Genomic DNA, 21,684 nt, shown 5'->3' with positions numbered 1-21,684 from the left:
AGTAGCTTTGGCTAACCTGGGAGAACAATTCAGTAGGTTTGGACAAGTGGATGGACTCAACTTTTCTCAATGCCTTATCAACAAAAAGAAATAGAGGGGGGAAAAGCCAAGCCCATTTCCAAGAATCTCCATACTGGGCATACTGCACATCTAATCTTCCTGGTGAAGCCTTCCTTGGTCACCCCAGACCTCCCCACTTCCTTTTTAGTCTCATAACATTCTATCAGATTCTGTCTTAGTAGTTGCATTTAATAGCATAGCCTATCTTCCCAGCTAGATGGTAAACCTTTCATGCTTTTTTGATTCCCCAGTGCCCAACACTAACACATTCATTAAAAAAACCTTCTGGTGGCACAGTGGATAAAGCACTGGCCCTGGATTCAGGAGTACCTGAGTTCAAATTCGGCCTCAGACACTTGACACTTACTAGCTGTGTGACCCTGGGCAAGTCACTTAACCCCCACTGTCCCGCAGCAGCAACAACAACAACAACAACAACCCAACCTTCTGTTTTAATGATGATGCCCAAGCTACTTATAGTTCTATCTTGGGCAAAAATTCCCCTATCCCCAAAGAAACATTCATAAGTGCCTACTATAAAAGCACAAAACTAGGGAATGGAGATACAAATGCAAAAATTAGATAGTCACTGACCTCAAGGAACTGGTCCCCTCTCCCTCCCCTCCCCCTAAATAAAAAGGTACAAGTCAATAATGGGACCTAGCCATGGCCAACTCATAATTCATTTCTCGGTCCCTGACATGGGACCAATCCCAATAGCAACACTGACTCTGAAGATATGCTACATGTCCACAGGAATATTAGGTGCCTGCTGGACAGTATAGGTCTTTTTGTCTCCAAAAAATTCACCCACCCTAGTATAAGGCATGATGATATTCCCAACTTGTAGTGTAGACCTCTGGCTAACAAGTATGGTAAGAGCATGCAAAAGCCAACCTCGGAGCTCTGCCTGAGGGCTGGGAGTGCCTTGGTAAGTATGTGTTAACAGAAAATCCTCCATGTTAGGTTTTCCTAAGGCTGGTCCTTTTGTTAAGTATAGTGTCTTGAGTTTAAACCACCTCTAAACTAGGGAGGATACACCCTCCTTCCTCTCTGGCCTTTCTACTATCAAGAGCTATCACAGGACTATGGCAGTCTCTTCCTAGCCCACGACAAAGTTCCTTTTCAAGAATTCTCTCCTAAAAAGCAGGGTGGGGGTGGGGGGAGCGGGAGAAGAATGTGTGTGTAATCTCATTTTATCAGGGTAAAGTATAACTCGTAACAGGAATATACAGTTTAACAGGATATACTTAATCAAATGGAAAACAATAGGGGAGACAGGAAATGAAGTTACTTGTGAAATACTGTATACCCTACACTTTCTAAATGCCTTTGGTGGAGTTTACTGTGTTCCAAAAGAGACAGGCTCTTTAACCCTTTCCTCTACAGACCCCTCCCCTCCACCAAAGACTGAGCAAATTCCACATTTCACATAATCTTTTCTTACTCCATGGTACCATGTACACAACGAGCAAACCTGGACCCCCAAGCACTCACTCCAGGGGAGCAGTGGTACCCTCCAGGGTGTCAACCAAGTCTCAGATCAAAGGTAACCTGGCCCTACACTGGCAAACCACAAGGGTTTTTATGAAATGGTATTTTGCACTTAGGCAGCACCTTTGATCTCAGGAAGAGATTTACAAACGTTAATTAGTTCTCCCTACCACCCCGTGAAATAGCCAAGTATACCCAGTTTGACACACACCCTGAAGTAAACTGAGGCCGCAGTGACTAGCCCAAAGGGCCACCCAGTGAGTCAGGGTTTCCAGACTTCCCACCCCATGGCTCTCTTGCTCTGGTTAATCAAACCAAACATGTCACAATCTCTTTCCTTCTAAATAAGATCATAGACCGGGAGCCTGCAAGGTACCTTAGAGGCTAGGCTCATCTCCCCCTTGTTGGTGTTCAATTGTTCAGTCATGACCATCTCTTTGTGATCCCGTATGGGTTTTCCTGGTAAAGATACTGGGGTGGTTTGCCATTTCTTTCTCCAGTGGATTAAGGCAAACAAAGGTTAAGTGATTTGCTCAGAATCACACCAGCTCCAGAGTATCTAAGGCCACATCAGAACTCCAGTTTTCCTTGACTCCAGGTCCAGAGATCTATCCACTGATCCGTCTAACCACCTTACTTAGTGTTCCCAGTCTACCTCTCCCCATTTTGCAGATGTGTAAACTAAAACCCAAGGAAGTTAAGTGGAGGATTCTGACCCCGACCAGTCATTGTACACTACGCTTAACAAAAGGACCAGCCTTAGGAAAACCTAGCAGGGAGGGGATTTTTAGTTAGCACATACTTAGCAGTGATAAGAACGTTAGATGGTGCCTAGACGAGCTGCCTCTAAACCCCATGGAAGATGGAACTCATACCCCAAGTCCTCAAAGGCAAGTCTGCAAAGAAAAGCATTGATTTGACCTTGCCCATTCCTCAGCTCAGGATCATGGTCCCCCAAAGCACAATAAAAGTCTGTGTCACTCCTACCTTCAAAACAATCAATATTTATCAAGCAACTAATGTGTACAAGAGACTGTGAGGAAAACAGAAGGCATTTCCTTCCACGTGCCTCAACAGATCCTTGGAAATGCCCTGACCTCTCAGGTCAGAGGTCTTCCTCTGGAAGCCAACAGGTCACAAAGGAAAACAGATTTGAGTTGAAGGAGTCCGATAACTAGGTCCCCTCCCCTCAGGGGGTATCAAGGTAGACAATGATGTCTTTTCAATAGATTTTCAAAATCCTAATAAGAGAAGCAGAGGTCAGATTTTCTCTCACAAAATTTCTTGGGAGGCCTGAAGAAAAAATCTAAATAAAGCACTGCTAAGGACAGAAATCCTCCAACTGCCCAACAAAGGTCTATGCTACATGGACCCAGACTGGCTAACCAGCCAATCCAGAGAGGGATGCGATGTATCATGTGAGTGCCTCCTCTGTGATAGTGTTCTGTTCAAAGAGAGGATGCTCTACAGTATTAGAATGGAAGGTAGTCTTAGCAATCACAATCATCTGTTCCACTTGAGGAGGGGCAGTGCCTGGGGAGAAATTAGCAGGGCAAAACTAACTCTTGGAGAATTCCCTACTACTTACTCACACAGTCAGTCAAACAGCCACTGAGGATCCGAAGGAGGCCCTGAACCCAGCTAAGTCAGGCTCTCTATGCATGAGACTTAGCCTCTTCTAACTCTCTCATTTCACAGACAAGAAAACTGAGGCCAGGAAAGACCAAGGATACACAGCTAGTTAATGACAGAGCTGGGGACTAAGTGCCAAGGCCACCAGCTCAATACTCCTTATTTCCTCCTAGGTTTTAAGCTCATTTCCCTACAGTCAGGGATTAGCAGTGAGGACAAAGGAAAGGGCTCTAGTGTCCCCATTGAAACAAAAACCTCACCCATCAATACTTCACTTGCTTCTACCTCCACCCCCAATCCTGTACTTTCAGTCCTTCTGAATTGTTTGAGATGAAGTAAAAGGTAAGAGACGATCGACCTCTCTCAATACAGAATACACACCTGTGACCCTTAGTCCCATCTCATAAACCTGGTCATGCTTAGCATCTGAAGGAGCCTATTATACTCAGTTCTCTCTAAATGTACACGTCCAACATTCCTTACACCCTTCACAACAGACAGGCAGTCACATATCTGATGCTTAACTAGCTGTGTGACCTCAGGTAAATCACTTAACCTCTCTCTCAGCCTCAGTTTCTTCCTCTTAAAATGGGATACAGGGGCAGCTAGGTGGCACAATGGATAGAGCACCGGCCCTGGATTCAGGAGGACCTGAATTCAAATCCGGCTTCAGACACTTAACACTTACTAGCTGTGTGACCCTGGGCAAGTCACTTAACCCCAATTGCCTCACCAAAAAAAAAAAAAAGGGTACAAAAACACCTTGCCTCATAGGGTTGTGGTGAGGATCAAGTAAGATAACAAACATGCTACAAACCTGAAAGTGCTATATAAATGCTAACTGTGACTACAGGCCAGTGATGATGCCTTAACACAGGCCAGAAAACCAGGCACCAACAGAAGTGGCCCTGTGCTCTAGCATTTGTGAACTGCAGTTGATTATTTTTTAACTATAGCAATAAAATGGCTTTCCCCAGCCTTGATGCCTATGGCTCTTCCCAAGGATTGCTTGTCTGCCTGCCTTACCCAGGGCCCCAACCCTTCCCCCCAACCCCCAACATCCTCTTCCCAAGCCTGAGTCTCCAGGGTAGGGACTCTCTTAGTTGTTAAACTGGTTATGATTTTAACAGTTTTCCATTGTAAAACCGTGTTCCTCGTTCTCACCTAGTAACCTAAGACAAACAAATTCAACGTAGGGCTTAGAAACTTAAGAATGTGAGAGAATGAAATTCCCAGGTCAAAGAGACTCAGAAATATACAAGGTGTTGATGAAACCCGGGGACAGCACAGAGCCGGCCAATTCCCCTCCCCTTCTTCTGTCTCTGTGTCCCTTCACTCACTCCCCAAGAGCTGTCAGTAAAAGGTCAGCCCAGTCCCAGACCCATATGCCTCTTTAATGGTCATTCAGAACGACAGACACCTTCATCTGGGGCTTCCTCTCCCTCACTATCGATGGCCCCAAATTGTTAGGGAACAAGTGCCCTCTCCATTTCTTCTCCCTCTCCCTCTCTCAATCTCTCTCTCTCTCTCTCTCTCTCACACACACACACACACACACACACACACGTTTTCCCTTTTTCTGAACAAAACTTTTTGGGTGAGTAACCAGCTGTTTTTGAATTTCCGATTAGCAGAGTTAATTATTTCCTATTGGCTGATCGAGAGAACTCCCCCCCCTCTCGTAGTGGCCCATTCATGTTCTTGTGGCTTGTCTGTTTACACACATTTTGCTACCTAATGTCAACACTTGCTAATGAATAAATGTATCACTCCACTAACTGAAAATGAGGTACTGGCATAGCAAATTGGATGCTTAAATCCTGTTAATAGATTTATCCTAGTCTCTTTGCAGGATGCCTACAAACAGGCAATCACTCCCCTTCCCTAAAGGTTTATGCTGGCTGCTGACCTTCCTTCCTTAGAAACTTCAAGATGTTGGCTTGCCCTTTTACAAAATGGGAGGGAGACACACTAGGGTCAAGGGGTGAGGTTGAATTTTATTAATTAAAAAAGAGCAAGCCTCATAACCCCAAGAAAAAGCAAGAGTGGGATAAACTAGCAAAGTGTTCGAACATCTAATACTACGGAGGAAATAATCTAAGCCAGAAGGCACCTTAGAGATATCACCTGTCAAAGGGATTCTTTGTTTTTGTTTCAAGGACCCCTTTGGCAATCTTCAGAAACTTAGGGACCCCTCCCCAGAACAATGCTTTTAAAGGCATAAAATCCAACAATTCTACTTAAGTACGCATAGCAGAATTATTTTTGAAAACAAGTTCATGGACTCCAGATATCACTGATCTGATGATCTAGTCATCTTTTGACAGATGAGACCAAGGCTTAGAAGGTGAAGTCCCTAGCCCCAAGGTCACATATGGGACAAGTATGTGGGATTAGAATCCTAGTCTGTTAACAGAAGTCCAGAGCTCTTCCCATTAAACCATGCTACCCCTTTTTTTGAGCATTTATAAACCAGTCAAATAACCTTCTCTGGCAAGTTGGAGACTGGTGAATTTCAGTTAACACTTTAAGAATACAGTGCTCTAAGTTATCTCCTCATTAATGACCATTTATCTGGTATTTTGTAAATCGAAAGCAAAATATCACATGCTTTGTAGGCCATTTATTAGAGGGGAGGAACACCTCTCTAACTTGAGTGAGATGGGGGGGAGGCCCATACTGCGGCATCTGGGCTTCAGGAACAGTGTTCATTAAAGTATTTTCATTCATGACTACGCCTCAGCAAACTTTTAATTAGAAGTTCCATCATACAAAACGCATGATGTGGTGGAACTGTTTTAATTCCAGAAGGTTCAAAGATGCTCGGAGGACACTTTGAGAACTCTGAGGGGCTGGAGGGGGTGGTTACTTACCCATGGCCCCCTGCCCCTCTTCGAGTCTTACTTGACCCTTTTCTCACATACACAAATGTTCAGTCCAGTAAAAGCTTGAAAAATTCCAACACCGGGACACCGGCACCAAGACAATTGTGCTACAATCAATACTTTTAGCCAATTAATCTTCAGAGAGATATGAAGTGGCTCCACGAAACTGGGACTCCTCCCTGATGTTATCCACCACTCTTATTTCCCCTGCACTTCTCTCATTCTACAATGCCAGTCCCTACTTATCTACACAGGGCTGAGCCTGCTGCCAACCAGAAGTTTATGCAGACAACCGCAACAGAGCTGGTGCCAGCCTCAAATGGGCTTCTGCCCTGGCATCCTGCCATTCAATTATAAAGCAACAGGCATGCAGAGCAAGGCTGAGAAACTTTTATGGCCCCCACCAAGAATTCTTAAGGAAACATGGGAGACTTACAGGTGACATGGGATAGGAAGTAACACAGGGAAAAAGGGAAGGGAATTTTTTTTTTGGCTGTTTTCCTAAACAAAACTCCACTGTACTGCAAATCACCTTTTGCAACCTTAGAAGATAACATTCTCTCTGGCCACTTGGTTACCAACCTATATCCATCAAAATGAAAAGTGCTGGAGTTTGTGAAAGGTCCGCCCCCCCCCCCCTTTTACTCTTTGGGCACTGACATTTTGGAAATGTCTGAATTCTTCTAAAAACCTGTTACCTGTAGACTCCCTTGCCAGTTTCTGGTGCATATCACAGCCTATGCATTTTAAAACTTGTAGGTCACAGAGTACAAAAACACTTAAAAGGAATAAAGTATAAAACACTTCGAAGATAAGCCTAAAAAAACCCAAGTCCCTTGGCCCTAACAAAGTTGCAGGGAAGAACCCAAACTTCCAAAAAACGAGGAGTACATTCTACATTCAATAAGCAGAACGATTCCCTGCCGCCCTTACTGCCCACCCGGCTTAACCATTCTATTCCTAAAACAGGAAATGTACATTAAAATCAGCTACTCACCAGTTGGTTTGAGAAAATCCATTGGGTATCTGGAGTAGGGAGGAGGGGGAGACTCTGGAATTAAAAAAGTAAAGAGAAAATAAGGCAGAGCCATGAGAAAAAGAGATAGAAACTTATGATAACAGTGGCATTCTTTTAGCAAAACTGTTTGTCTTAGCTCTGGGGGTTGGAGGCAGGGCCGGGAGGCGGTGATTGCCTTGATATTTTGCTGTCAGATAAACAAAAGAGGCCGCCTGGCGCCAGACTCGCTGCTATCTGCTACTCTGACTGTCTGATCCGGCCTCCCTGGCTCAGCTGAAACACTCCAGCTCTGGAAATCACCACAGATTCAGACTGCTGGATAATCCTCCCGAGCAGCACGTAGAACATTTCACAGAAAAAAAGGGAAAGAAAGAAAATCCGCCTTCACTCCCAGCCCTCCCCATAGCCCCACACTCATCTCCCCTAACCACACACCCAAACATAAAGAAAAAAGGGGGAAAGTCCTATCGATCCGCCTGCCACCCGCAGATTTCCATTTCATAACCCAACCACCCAAGAACTCAAGAAAGTTTCTAAGTTTTTAGGAGCTGCGCGAAACTCTGGGACTGCTTCATTGGGAACGGAGTTTAAACTAGAAAACACTCCAAAATCTATAAGCCCCAGTTCACCTAAAACGAGAGAGAAAGAGAGGGGAGGGGGGTGAATGACAGCTTACGTTTATTATATAGCGCTTTAAAAAGAATCCTTTTGGACTACAATTCTGTAAAGGGGCAACAAATGTCATTGATAAAAACCAGAGCCTGAAATTGTACGGACTCTCCCTTTCTTCTGGAGAAAGGGGGGGGGGGGGGTTGGAATCCCAGTGTTCCAGTGGCTTGTTCTTTCTTCAACCCAGGAGGAAATCTATAGTAGGCTATATACGTAGATGTTTTTTTTTCCAAGTTGTCTTTGCAATCCCCGTAGCACAGTCACATAGATCAGACCTGACTTTCCTTATTTGCCAAGGGATGGGAGATTCACGTCACTCGGAACACTTCCACTTCTCTTGGAATCAATTAGCCTGCATCCAAAGACATCTATCTCATACTCCTTTCTCTGAGTGGGGGCAAAAGGGGGCAAGGACACTTTTTTTTTGCACCTTCCTCCTATTTTGGTCTCTAGTTTTGAACCACATGCAGTCGTACGGTTTGCATGAATAATACTCACGCCAAGGGCCTGAAAAGTGAAGAAGAGGAAGAAGGCACAGTACACCTCAATCCAAGACACCCCCTCCTTGATTCCCCCCCACACACACACAACGCATCCTCACTATAAGTATTTTCCCCCAACTAGCTATGCAGGATGAAAAGAATGCAGTCACACAGCTGTAAAAACTATATACCCCAATTTTGTTTGTTCCATCACGGGAGAGGGGGGAAAGCTGTACTTGAAGTGGAAACTCCTTACCTAGTTCGCAGAGTCTACTAAGGTGGTGAGGGTTGCAGCAGACCAGCTCTGGGTTGTTCTTCCCGTAAGATTCACAGCAACACAACCTCTTGACTTCCGAGGAATGCCTGAGATCTGGCCACCTGAACACTTTGCACAACAACAAGGGGAGCGAATAAGACGACGGCGGCGGCTGAGGCTGGGTAGGCTGAGTCTGGAGAGGGGACGCGGGCGGCCCCTGCCCCAGCGCCAGCCTGGAGTCCACTCTGCCAGGCAGGAGGAGGCAGGCGGTGCGGGTGCCCCCGCGGGACTCCACCGCCTGCAGCAACAACTCCAACTGCCGCTCCTTCAGTTTCTTCAACACCGAGTGCGTTAGCGCCTTCAATTCCGCCTCCGAGCCCCCGGCAGCGCCGGCGCCCAAGGAGGGGTGGTGGTGATGGTGGTGGTGGTGACCTTTGGCACCTTTGACCGACTTGCCCAGGCAACAGCCACCCCTACCAGCGCCTCCTCCTCCTCCTCCAGCCCCATGCGCCCGGCTGTCCGTCGCCCCTTCCCCCCTCGGCTCCCCTCCTCCTCCTCCGCCTCCGCCTCCTCCTGCGCCCTCCTCCTCGTCCTCCCCGCCGGGCGCACGGCTCCTCCAGAGACGCCGGACGAGCACCGATCGTTTGGTCCTGAACATGCGGGACGAGGAGGCGAGGAGAAAAGTCGTTTCCCGGCTAAGGAGCGAACATGACCTCCGCACACCATGAAGAATTTGGGCGCCGAGTTGGGGCAGCAGTCGCAGGCGGCAGCAGCAGCAGCAGCAGCAGCAGGAGCCCGGGCAGGAGCGGCAGCGGCAGGAGGGACGCTCCGTAACATGCGCCAGTCTCTCGGAACCCGGAGAGAGTGGGGGGGTTTGGGGGGGCCTGGCAGGGGAGGGACCGCTCCTCTCCGGCTTCCCCACCCCGTTCCACTGGAACCCGATTCAGGTCGTCTCTCCCAGCCCCGCAGAGGAAACCGAACGGGCTGACCAAGTGAAGATACAAAGGAAAAGGGAGAAAAAACGGAGATTCAGGAGGGGTAGTTCTCCCTTCTGTCCTCACTGTCCCCCAAACGCAGAACGAAGAGGAGTAGCTTTTGAATGTCAACACCTCCAGCCTCAGCTCCTTACTGAGGCTAAGAACCTCAGGAAAAGGAAAATAAAGGTTTTGTTTCGTTGATTGAATCAGGAAAAAATGCTCTTTTCTCCTTCTCTAAGCAACTTAATTTGAGGGTGAGAAGCTGGCAATTAAAAAAAGGCAGGCACGCGATTTAATTTTTTTTTTTTGCACTATATCCTTAGTAACCGGATCTCCACAAATTCCATCCACACGAAGGTTCGGGGGAGGGGAAGAAAGTGAATTTCACCCCGCATGAGGTGCCTGGCGAAAGAATTATTTTCCAATTAAAAGGAGGGGTTGAGCCCAAATATTCTAAATAAAAATTTGAAACAATCACCAGTGCAAGGCGCAGCCCTGGGGACGTCCGGTTGTATTGGAGTTTTCAAAAAAAAAAGGGGGGGGGAGACCTTTACAAAGTATCACAAAAAAATATTTGGTGGAAAAAAATGTATCCACGAGTTAACATCTTTTTTTTTTCTTTCAGGAGCTCCGTACGTCTTCCTCCCCTTTTCTTCTGCCAAAGATATATACATATGTGTATATGTATCTTTTTTTAATCCAAAGAAAGCTTTGAATCGGCAGCTTCCACCATGCTCGTCTGATTATTTTAAGTGAGTCTCTCGTCTTTCCTCCCACCTACACCACCCCAGCGAAAGAAAAAAAAAAAAACAAAGAGCCACCCACTCCCCCCCTCAAAAAAAAAATACTCCAGCCTTCACTGGCTCTTCTTGATTTTTCCGAGGTGGATCTCCGAGAGATTGCCTTGGTCCCCTCGCCCCGACCCCGTCCCCACTTCCTCCAGGCCCCACGGCTGGCAGGAGGGAGAAGAGAGAAAAAACAGGTCTGAGGGGGTGATGCCGAGGCTGACAGGAGGTGAGACTGGCGTCGGCTTCGCTCTCTAGCTCGCAAGGCTGGCAGGCTCTCTAGCAAACGCTACTGCAGCCGTGTGTGTCTTCTTCCTCTCGGGGTTGCTCCTCGCCCAGGCTCCTCGCCTCGGCTGCAGACACGCAAGCAAGCAGGAGGAGGAGGAGGAGGAGAGGAGGAGGAGGAAAGATCAAAAAAAGCACGGCAGGCAGTCGCTTGTCTGGGCTCGGGGCTCCCTCGAGGGTGGCTGCTTACTTTCCGCCTCCTTCTCTTCTCCTCTGGCCTCTCCGACTTTTATTTTCCTCCCAACACGCCGGGCAGCAAGCAACGAGCAAGAAAAAAAGCTTGGGCTCCCTTCTTCTCCCCTATTTTCTCCTCCCTTTTTTTTTCTTCCTCCTTCTTCTGGGGAGGGAGGGGACCAGCAGGCTTTGCCTTTCAAGAGGAGGCAGAGGGGAATTTTTTTTTTCAATGTGGGGTGTCCTTCTCAGTCTTTGCCTTTGGCTTCTGGAGTCGGGCTCCGGTGCTTTGCAATCCCGAGGGGAGGGTAAGACTCCGGGAGGGCGAGGGGGGCAGAGAGGGATCCGAGCAGCTCCGGCCTCCCGCCTGTATTGGCTCTCACCTCGCTCTACTCGCAGACCTAGCTCCTGTGTATGCGTGTGTGTGTGTGTGTGTGTGTGTGTGTGTGTGTATGTATGTGTATGTGTATGTGTGTGTATGTGTGTCTGAAGCTCGCCGCCTCCAGCACACACTCTCCCTCCCTCCCCCCCTTCTCTTCCTCCTCCTCCTCCTCCCCCGCCCCTCCTCCTCCTCCTTCCCCCACAACCCCCCCCCTCCCACTTCTCCCTGGCTCTCTCTGCTTCGCTGGTTCCACTGCGCAGTGGCGCGCCCGGCTCCGGCCTGGACACGTGACCGTCTAGACACCCTGTCGCTTTAAAAAAAAAAAGCGATTGTGTTTCGCAAACAACAGATCGGGTTTCTAAAAGCTATTTCTTTTTCTTCTCCTTACCACCCCCTCTCCTCCCTCCCCCCTTCCCCGCTTTCCCTTCCTACTCCCTCCTCCTGAATTCTGGGGAGAGACTGGGAGAGAGAAAGAGAAACTGAGGAGGAAGAGAAAGAAAGGAAGAAAAAAAGAGGTGGAGAGAAAAAAATAGACTCCCTTATATATGTGTGTGCGTGCGTATAGGTATCTATCTGTACTATATATAATATATAAAATGAGGTCGTCTGGAAGAGTTACAGCAAAGAGAAGATATTAAAAGCAAAACAGAAAAGGAGTCAAGAATGGGGCAGCAGTATAGTCTGAGTGTTGATTGCCCCTGTACGCTACAGAATTTGCGCCCCCCCGCCCCGGCTTTCCTGTCCACCCTACCCCCCCACCCCAGTTCATTCATTTAAAGAGACTTGAGAGCCCTGACCGTGAGATCTATTGGGTTTGTTGCGCAGCAGCCTCCCGGGGGAGGAGGTGGAGGGGGGAGCTGTGTCCTCTTTTAAGAAGACATTTAAAACTGGACTGGACTGGAGCCCCAGGAAGTCTATACTGGAGGGGAACGAGCAGAGCTGGCCAAGGGGTGGGGAGCCAGACGAGAATGTGACCTCACAGTCCTCTCTCGCTCTCCTCACGCTCTTGTTTCGGTGATTACATGGGAAGTGTGTATCGTGAACAGCTCTGGAATGTTTAGGGTTGTGATGTGTAGAGTGGTGCTTGTACTGGATCTTGGCAACTCCCAACAAGAAGAGGTGGGTGAATGGAGGGGAGGGAGGCAGTGCTGGAGGTAGTGACCTGCAAATTTGTTGTTTCGTAAGTAAATGTGTAGACACAACGTTCAACCCCCCACGAATACAACTTAACCAAAGGTTAAATCGGCTGCCTTGAAGTGTATGACTCTAGAAAAGAAATGTATATAGCAACACATGCCCTTAGTGACATGGATGATGTTGGCTTCTTTTAGATATAATGCTAAAGATCAGGAATTTTATCTTCTCCATACTTCCTCGGTAAGGCAACTAGCAGCATTTATTAAGCGCCCACGATATGCCAGGCACTATGCTAAGTGCTGCAGACACCCGAAAACATGAAGCGCTATTTACTCCTCAACTACCTAGGCAGCCAGCCCTATGTGTAAATTGGTGATAAGAGTTAGGAACTGAAACATTTAGATTTTTTTCCTTTTTGGACTGGACCTTTGATCGTATCTGGGTACTGAGCTTCCCCTGGAAGGAACTCCCACTTCCAAAGCAGATCAGCACCTTCTCAGCAATTTAGAAAGTTGCCTGGGGCACCGAAAGGTTAAGCGACTTGCCCTGGGTCATTCGGAATTCAGAGAATCTTAATAAAATGTTTACACAAGACAAATGTTCAATTCCACAAACGTTTGTCCCAAGTGCAGTTTCTTGGGGCCCTTTAGGATACAAAGACAAACATTAAAATATTTTCTGCCCTCAATGAGCTTATGTTCTAGAGGGGGGGAAACGACACAGATAAGTAAATATTAATTATATTAAATACAAAGGAATATCGGGGTGTGGAGGCATGTAAAATGCTGGGGAAAGGAGATCGGAAAAAGATGCTTTTGGGGAGGTGAAACAAGATATTTTCAAATCCATATACAAACATGCCTAGTATTTATGTATTTTTTAAAAATACCATGCTTGACATATTATGTTGTAGTTGAGTTGTGTCAGACTCTTGATGACCCCATTTGGGATTTTCTTGGCAAAGATGCTGGAATGGTTCGCCATTTCCTTCTCCAGCCCATTTTACAGATGAGGAACTGTGGCAAACAGAATTAAGTGACTTGCCCAGGATCTCCCAGTTACTAAATTCCAGATTTGAACTCATGAAGATGAGTTTTCCCAAGTCCATGCCCAGTGCTCTATCCACAGCGCCACCTAGCTGCCCACTTGACATGTACAGGGAATAAATAGCAATATGAGTTTTTTTAAAGTAAACATTCAAAATGGGGGGAATTTCATCTGACTAAAGAAAAAATGTGAATTTTAAACTGTTATTAGAAAGTGGGAATTTCATATCTTACTTACAAGACTGTTAACTCCTTGAGAGTAAGAGATTCTGATATTTTAGTAGCTTCAAATTGCCTTCAACATAGAAGGGTGGGTGACAGAATGAGATGGAAGTGGAAAAACTAAATAGCCAAAACACATTATTCTTTTAAATTGTGTGATCAACCTCTAGCAGAGGTCATATAAACATACATTTCTGAAAGATGGGTTCAAGAACTGGAAACCTATATCAGTATATGGAATGCCTAAATGCTAATAAAGAACATGTTTCTCTATGTACTTTTGATTAAACTTTTCACTGAAAATAGGAAAGCTACCCTCTTAATTGTAGAAAGAACCCTGGAGGGGCAGCTAGGTGGTGCAGTGGATAGAACACCGGCCCTGGACTCAGGAGGACTTGAGTTCAAATCCAGCCTCAGACACTTGACACTTACTAGCTGTGTGACCCTGGACAAGTCACTTAACCCCAGTTGCCTCACCAAAAGAAAAAAAGAAAGAAAGAACCCTGGATTTGGAGTCACAAAACCTAATTTGAATCTCAGGTCTGTGTCACTTTACACAAGTCATTTCTTTGGATCTTATTTTTCCTCATCTATAAATCCCTAAGGTTCCTTCCAACTCTTAACTTCTAATGAAATACCTTGGCATAGGGGCAGCTAGGTGGTGCAGTGGATAGAGCACCGGCCCTGGATTCAGAAGTACCTGAGTTCAAATCCAGCCTCAGATACTTGATACTTACTAGCTGTGTGACCCTGGGTAAGTCACTTAAGCCCCATTGCCCACAAAAAAATTTTAAAAAAAGAAATACCTTGGCATATATGGGGCAGCTAGGTGGTATAGTGGACCAGAGTGCCCCCCAACAGGAATCAGGAAGACTCATCTTAATGAGTTCAAATCTGGCCTCAGACACTTACTAGCTGTATGACCTGGGCAGGTCACTTAACCCTGTTTGCCTCAGTTTCCTCATCTGTAAAATGTGCTAAAGAAGGAAATGTTATTCCAGTATCTTTGCCAAGGAAACCCCAAAGAGTCATCTGTGACTGAACAACAACAACGTGTATATGAGTTTTAATCAGAAATCTAAGTTTACACACAAGAGAAATAGAGAATCTGGACCTTGACAGTTCAGATTAATTTATTAACATCCCCTGCTGGGTATTTACAAAGAGAATCCTATAAAATTATGAAAAGAAGATAGGAGTACTATTCTCTCTCTCTCTCTCTCTCTCTCTCTCTTTTTGGTGAAGCAATTGGGGTTAAGTGACTTGCCCAGGGTCACACAGCTAGTGCCAAGTGTCTGAGGCCAGATCCGAACTCAGGATCTCCTGACTCCAGGGCCGGTGCTCTGTCCACTGCACCACCTAGCTGCTCCTAGGAGTACTATTCTCAAGGGTTTAGGAAAAGAAAATAAGTCAGGTTCACCTTCCAAAGGCAGCCCACTATGGGAGAGAACACTACATGTGGAGTCTACATTAGTTACTAATTAGCTATGACTTGGACAAGTTAGTTCACCTAGTTGGGCCTTGATTTTCTCATCTATAAAATTAAGACATAGGACTAAATTATTTCTGAGGTTCTAACATTTTGTGAGGCTGGCCAAAAGATGTTAGGATGGAATTAAATAAATAGAAAACAAATGTCCTAGCTCTAACATATTTGCTAACTTGAGAATCAGTTCAAAAAAATCTGGAAAATTGTGTTAATTCTTCTCCTTGTAATAGAAATAGAAATATTATTATTATTATTATTATATATGGCAGGCAAGCTTCACAGATGTGACAAAAGTTTGGTGTCATTGAGGTGGCAGAGTGGAGAGAGTGCTAGAGTTGGATTCAGAAACACTTGGAATGAAATTCTACCCCAAATATTTACCAGCTATGTGACCCTGGGCTAGTCAGTTAATCTCTCTCAATCTCAATTTACTCATCCACAAAATGGGTATGACAATAGCACCCACCTCATAGGGTTGTATGCCAATTTCAGACATTATATTATTATGTCAAGGGCATGGCTGGATAACTCAAAGGCATATGTGCCATTTGTATATAAATGTATATGTGTCCTATTCTCAAAGGGTTTTGGGGTGGGGAGTGGAGGGAGAGAATTTTATTTCTTTGCCACAAGGAACTCCTTATGGAGAAATTTTCACAATAAAAGTAAATTGGCACCTGCCCTGAAATTTATTGTTTTAGAAAGTTGTCTGGAGGATTAAGAGGATAAGTAGCTTCCCTTGGGGTCACCCAGCCAGTATGGGACTTGAACACAGTTCTTCATAAGAAGTCATGTTGCTGGGGGCAGCTAGGTGGCCCAGTGGATAGAGCAGCATCCCTGGATTCAGGAGGACCTGAGTTCAAATCCGACCTCAGATACTTGACACTTACTAGCTGTGTGACCCTGGGCAAGTCACTTAACCTCAATTGCCTCACTAAAAACAAAAAAAAAGAAGAAGTCATGTTGCTGGCACCTGTGGAGCACTGCCTTTCTAGTTTATATTGTTTTAAATCCAGACTTCAGATAACTATTCATCCTGGCACTTTCCACTGAACTCACTGAACCAAAACTTTTTGTTTGTTTGTGAGGCAACTGGGGTTAAGTGACTTGCCCAGGGTCACACAACTAGTAAGTGTTAAGTGTCTGAGGCCGGATTTGAACTCAGGTACTCCTGACTCCAGGGCTGGTGCTCTATCCACTACACCACCTAGCTGCCCTGAACCAAAACTTTTTAAAGGAGTAGAATGAAGGGGGCAAGCACCCACCATTATTCATTCTCTCCTCTTCCTACATCAATGACCCTTCATCTTGATATTAATAGCAGACCTTTTCCAATTCTCCTCCCCAGTCTGTTCCTTCCTTCTCCTTTATGGTCCCTTTCAAAGAAACTTGCAAAATAAAGCCAGGATCTCAAGCCGCAACTTTGGGCTACTCAGCAGCTCCCCCTTCCCCCAGATTATGTAGCCCTTTGAATAAGAGACTAAATAACTGGATTAACAAATCTCAGTAAAGGCAAACAAAGATTTAGATAGTAGTGTGAATAGATTAGTGGTATTAAACTTAAAACAAACAAGCAATTTGAGTCTGAGACGACTGGGGTAGGGTGGGTCTCTGCTGCAGAGAAGGGTCCCTTGCTAGTCCATGGAAAGAAAGTGTCTTTTGCATTTTCCTTCATAAATATAAATATGAGGGATGTGTGTACCTTTCCTGCTTCCTCTGGGCCTAAAAAAAATAATAATAATTTAGAAGTCCCCCCCCAACTATTTTGAATGAATTTGATTCTAATCAGTTGCTGGCAGGGAATATGGAATAAAATATCTCATTTGCAGTTGTTTATTTCCTGTTGTGGCTTCTATTTTCATCTTTTAGTCACTTTGGTGATAGTAATCAAACACTAATCACGGTACAGCCACAAGTCACAGAGACCAAAATAACTAGGAGCAGAGTTATGACAAACAAGGATGGAGTCATCTAAAGAAACTGACTATTTAATCTCCTATAGTTGAAGAGCCTAACCTAGGAAGAATTCAGGCAAATGGCCCATCCCAGCATTCATGGGCTAGCAAGCTCCTGTTTTTTTTAGAGAGAAAGGGGAATAGCTGTGTCTGGGGGCCGAGTCTCCCCCAGATCCTCCCTTTAACAGCAGCAGGTTCCTGAACCTTCAAATCCTGCCCCCACCCCACCCCAAAGTTTCGACAGAGTGCTGAGGAAACAAAAAGGAGGAGCAAATGGGACCCTGAAAAGCAATGGAGCAAATAGTGGAATGACAGGTGACATGTACATAGCAAACCATTTTACAAAGATTATCTCATTTGATCTCTGTAGGGTAGAAAGTAGGCATGATCACCATTTTGCAGATGAAGAAACTGAGGATCAGAAAGGTTAAGTAATTTGACCAAGGTCACATAGCTAGTAAGTGTCAAAGAAAATTGGGAGCCAGGTCTTTCCTGACTCCAAGTTCCTTCTATTATACCACGGTCACACAACTATTAAATGTCAGAGGCAGATTTAGAATCCAAGTCTTTCCTAACCCTAACCCTTTGCACCCCACAAGGAAAGAGTAAGGAGGGTATAGAGATAGGACTAGTTTACGGAGGAGTTGGGACTTCAGGGTCAGCCTGGATGGAAAAGAACCTTTTACCCCCAAAATTTTAAATTTTAGATTTTTAAAAAATTTTTTAAAAATTGGAAAATCCTAAACAAAAGCTGAAAAGAAAATTTGAATAACAAAGACTAAGAAATAGAATTCTTGTTCTGCTTGCTTGGCAATAAACAACTTCCAGAGAGAGTAAAAGGCAAGGTTAGGGGTGGTATCAGCAACAAAGAAAAGGGGGAGAAAGAATTCTTTTAAAGGTTTAAAGAGGTTAAAGAATTTTTTTAAGTTTAAATGGGCCAAGAGAGTCTTATTGAATATCAACATTTTTTGCAGAATCATTCACTGAAAATGTGTGAGTGAGCACTATGCCATTTTAATCTGGCAATAATACAAATGAAAGAAATCATTTCAGAAAGGAAGACAGCATTACCGAGACCAATGTGACTATCAACACTCCTTGGCTATCGGCTGAATAAGAAGTGAAAGTGAATGAAGAATGTATCTAATTCACAAAGAAAAACTTTGGAAACCCAGAATCACCAAATACTTTTTGCCCTGAAGATAGAGAGTAAATCAATAACCACAGCTGAGCCCTGTTGACCAGAGCACTATCCTAGGCACTTGGGGATGTGCCAAGGATATGAGGAAAGTAAGGCGGTAACAAAAATTGCTTTGTGAGTCAGTTGAAAAAGAGACAATTCATGGCTGTGTGACCCTGGGCAAGTCACTTAACCCCAATTGCCTCACCAAAAAAAAAAAAGAGAGAGAGACAATTCAACACAATCCATCCATCCATTCACAAGCATTTACTGAGTTCTTAATATGTGGATAATGAATACGTGAATACTGAGAAGTAAAAAACAGTCCTTGCACCAAGAGCTTGTATCCTATTAGGCAAGATAGGTGTATACAAGATGCATTTAGAGTGTTGTTGTTGGGTCATTTTTAGGTCATGTCCTACACTTCTTGACCTCATTTGGGCTTTTCTAGGCAAAGATACTGAAATGATTTGCTATTTCCTTCTCCAACTCATTTTACAGATGAGGAAACTGAGGCAAACAGGATTAAGTGACTTGCCCATAGCTAGTAAGTGAGACCAGATTTGAATTTAGGAAGATGAGTCTTCCAGATTTCAGGCCCAGCACTCTATCCACCTTGTTGTTTGTCCTTCATTCTTGAAGATGACCGATGACATCAGGAAGGTGATGCCTTGATTTGCAAGTGAATTGTATTTAAGTGAGGCAGGGCTGTGCAAAGTCACTCTCTCCTCACTCTCTCCTCTAGAGCCATCTGAGTCCATTGGAGATAGCCAGAGAAGAAGGTGCTTAGCAGTTGGGAGAAAGAAAAGAAAACATTACAGGCCTTTTGAAGGAGGTAGGCTGGGGGCAGCTAGGTGGTACAGTGGATAAAGCACAGGCCCTGGATTCAGAAGGACCTGAGTTCAAATCCAGCCTCAGACACTTAGCACTTATTAGCTGTGTGACCCTGGGCAAGTCACTTAGCCCTCATTGTCCCACCAAAAAAAAATCATTCTCCATGAAGGAGGTGGGCTGAGTCTTGAAGGAAGCCAGAGATTCTAAGCAGCAGAGGTAAAAAAGGAAAACAGTCCGTATGGGGGAATAACTAGTACATAGTTCATTAAGAGGATGGATGAATGAATAAATGATGAAATGAAAGAGTGAAAAAAACACACCATTTATTAGGAACTATGCTAATCACTGGATACATAATAGAAAGTTGGAAACAGTCTGCTCTTAAATAGCTCAAACACTAATGGGGGCAACAATATGTATTACAAATCAAATGGAAAGGTCTGATAATTCTTTTTTTGTTAGTTTGTTTTGTTTTGTTTCACAGGGCAATGAGGGTTAAGTGACTTGCCCAGGGTCACACAGCTAGTGTCAAGTGTCTGAAGCCGAATTTGAACTCAGGTCCTCCTGAATCCAAGGCCAGTGTTCTATCCACTGCACCACCTAGCTGCCCCCTATAGATTTTTTGTTTTGTTTTGTTTGGTCTGATAATTCTTAAGATGCAATGGCAAAAGCAGATGATAATGTTTTTTAAAATGTTTCCATTGTGAATTTAAACATCAGAAAAGCACCTTTCTATATATGCAGAGGAACAAAAAAAAGAAAATTATTATATAGGAAACCATAAATCTACTTGTAATAACCACTTGGATTTGTTTTTAAAGTATGTAAAGCATTCCACTTCTTTTCAAAACTGTTCAGCTTGTCTGTGCTTCTTTCTGAAAATGCTTCTGTTCTCCCCTTTTTTTGGAGGGGCAGTGAGGGTTAAGTGACTTGCCCAGGGTCACACAGCTAGTAAATGTCAAATGTCTGAGGCCCGATTTGAACTCAGGTGCTCCTGAATCCAGGGCTGGTGCTTTATCCACTGTAACACCTAGCTGTCTCTCCGCTATCGGTTTAAAAAAATGTTTTAAACACCCTTTTTTCTTGATCATCATATTGTTAATGCCCATATTCCTCAAACACCTCCCCCCTTAAAAAAAAAAAAAACAGAAAGAAAAAAAACTCATTAAAAAAATAAGCAGAGCCAAGCAAAATAGATCCTTACAATGTCCATGTCCAAAAATGAATATCTCTGCACACTGAGTCCATCAATTCTCTGTCAGGAGGTGGGTAATGTAACAGGCTCTCTAGAGACACTGGTTAGTCTATTACATTGATCAGAGTTCTTAAGTCTTTTTTTTTTTGTAACTTAATTTAATTTTGTCAATTAACCAAAAAAAATCTATGTTCTATCCTTTCTAGCTCTCATTGAAAAAAAACACCAAACTAGTAACAAACAGGCAAAGTCAGGCAAAACAAATTTCCTCATTGGTCATCTCCAAAATTTTATATGTGTGCGTCTGTCTGTATGTGTGTGTTTGTATTTGTGTGTGTGTGTGTACATATATATATAATGTTTGTATGTGTATATGGGTTTGTGTATGTGTATATGCACATATATGTGCATATATGTATCACATACATACACACACACATACATACAGCCTATACCCTGAGTCCATCTCCTCCCTGTCTAGGGGATAACAGCATACTTCAACATCAGTCCTCTGGAATCCCATTTTGTCATTGTATTGATTAGAGTTTTTAAGTCTTTCAAACTTGTTTTACTTTACAAAGTTGTTGCCCCTATATAAATTGTTCTTGTTTGTTACTGTCCAAGATTCTCTGAAATTGTCTCTTGTAATTTCTTAGGTCACAATATTATTCCATTACATTCATTTTCCAGTTTGCTCAGCCATTCCCCTATTTGACAGTCATCTCCTTAGAACCAGAAAAGAAGGGGAATTAATCTTTTTCAATGTCATTTCCACTGATAATACCATGTCTGTTTATGATGTTGAACCATTTAAAAGTGTCATGGACTTTGGTAGTAAGAATTTCTTTTTTTCTGGGGAGAAAGTTGACCTTTTCAGCTTCCATGGGTTCAATTACCATCTCCAGACAGATGATTCCCAGATCTATATATCCAATCCTAATGTCTTTTTGGAACTCCAGTTCAACCTCAATGCATCATCTCAAACTGGATGTTCTGTAGTCACCTCAAACTCCTTATATCCAAAACAGAACTCATTATATTTTCCTCCAAACCTACTTTTCTTCCCAACTTCCCTATTACTGTCAAAGATATCACAATCTTTCTAGTGACCCAAGTTAGGAATGTCAGCATCATCTTCAACTCCTCCTTCTCACTCACCCCATATATCTAATCAGTTGTCAGAACTTGTTATTTCTATCTTCACATCATCTCTTCCATAAATCATCATAATAAAAAAAATAATAATAATTAGCATTTTATAACACCTACTATGTGTCAGGCTCTGTGCTAAGCACTTTACAAACATTATTTCATTTTATCCTTATCATATCTCATTTTTATGTCCCCTTCTGACCAGTCACAGAATCATGGGCTTCTTTTAGGTCTTATTACTCATACTTCACCATTGCAATAGCCTTCTAATTAACCCCCTGCCTTGAGTTTCTTCTCACTCAAGTCCATCCTAAAGATGGCAGAGGAAAGGCAGTAAGCTCTTGGAACTCACGACATGATCGCTTCACTCAAGTCCAT

General features: G+C 44.1%; 1 protein-coding gene across 2 annotated transcripts in view; it reads right to left on the bottom strand.

Moving 5' to 3' along the window:
* The window catches only part of SMAD7 (SMAD family member 7), a 36,957-nt gene extending 25,814 nt beyond the window's left edge, over positions 1-11,143 (bottom strand). For both annotated transcript variants that reach the window (XM_043976977.1, XM_043976978.1), the window contains exons 1-2: positions 8,497-11,143; positions 7,069-7,122 (exon numbers count right to left, since the gene is read on the bottom strand). In XM_043976977.1, coding sequence (XP_043832912.1) covers positions 7,069-7,122; positions 8,497-9,154 — 712 coding nt within the window. In that variant the 5' untranslated portion in view covers positions 9,155-11,143. The remainder of the gene's footprint in view (positions 1-7,068; positions 7,123-8,496) is intronic.
* Positions 11,144-21,684: the final 10,541 nt, after the last annotated feature.

Source organism: Dromiciops gliroides, chromosome 1 (assembly GCF_019393635.1).
Source record: "Dromiciops gliroides isolate mDroGli1 chromosome 1, mDroGli1.pri, whole genome shotgun sequence".
Classification (NCBI taxonomy): domain Eukaryota; kingdom Metazoa; phylum Chordata; class Mammalia; order Microbiotheria; family Microbiotheriidae; genus Dromiciops; species Dromiciops gliroides.
This window is presented reverse-complemented; position numbering and strand designations above follow the sequence as displayed.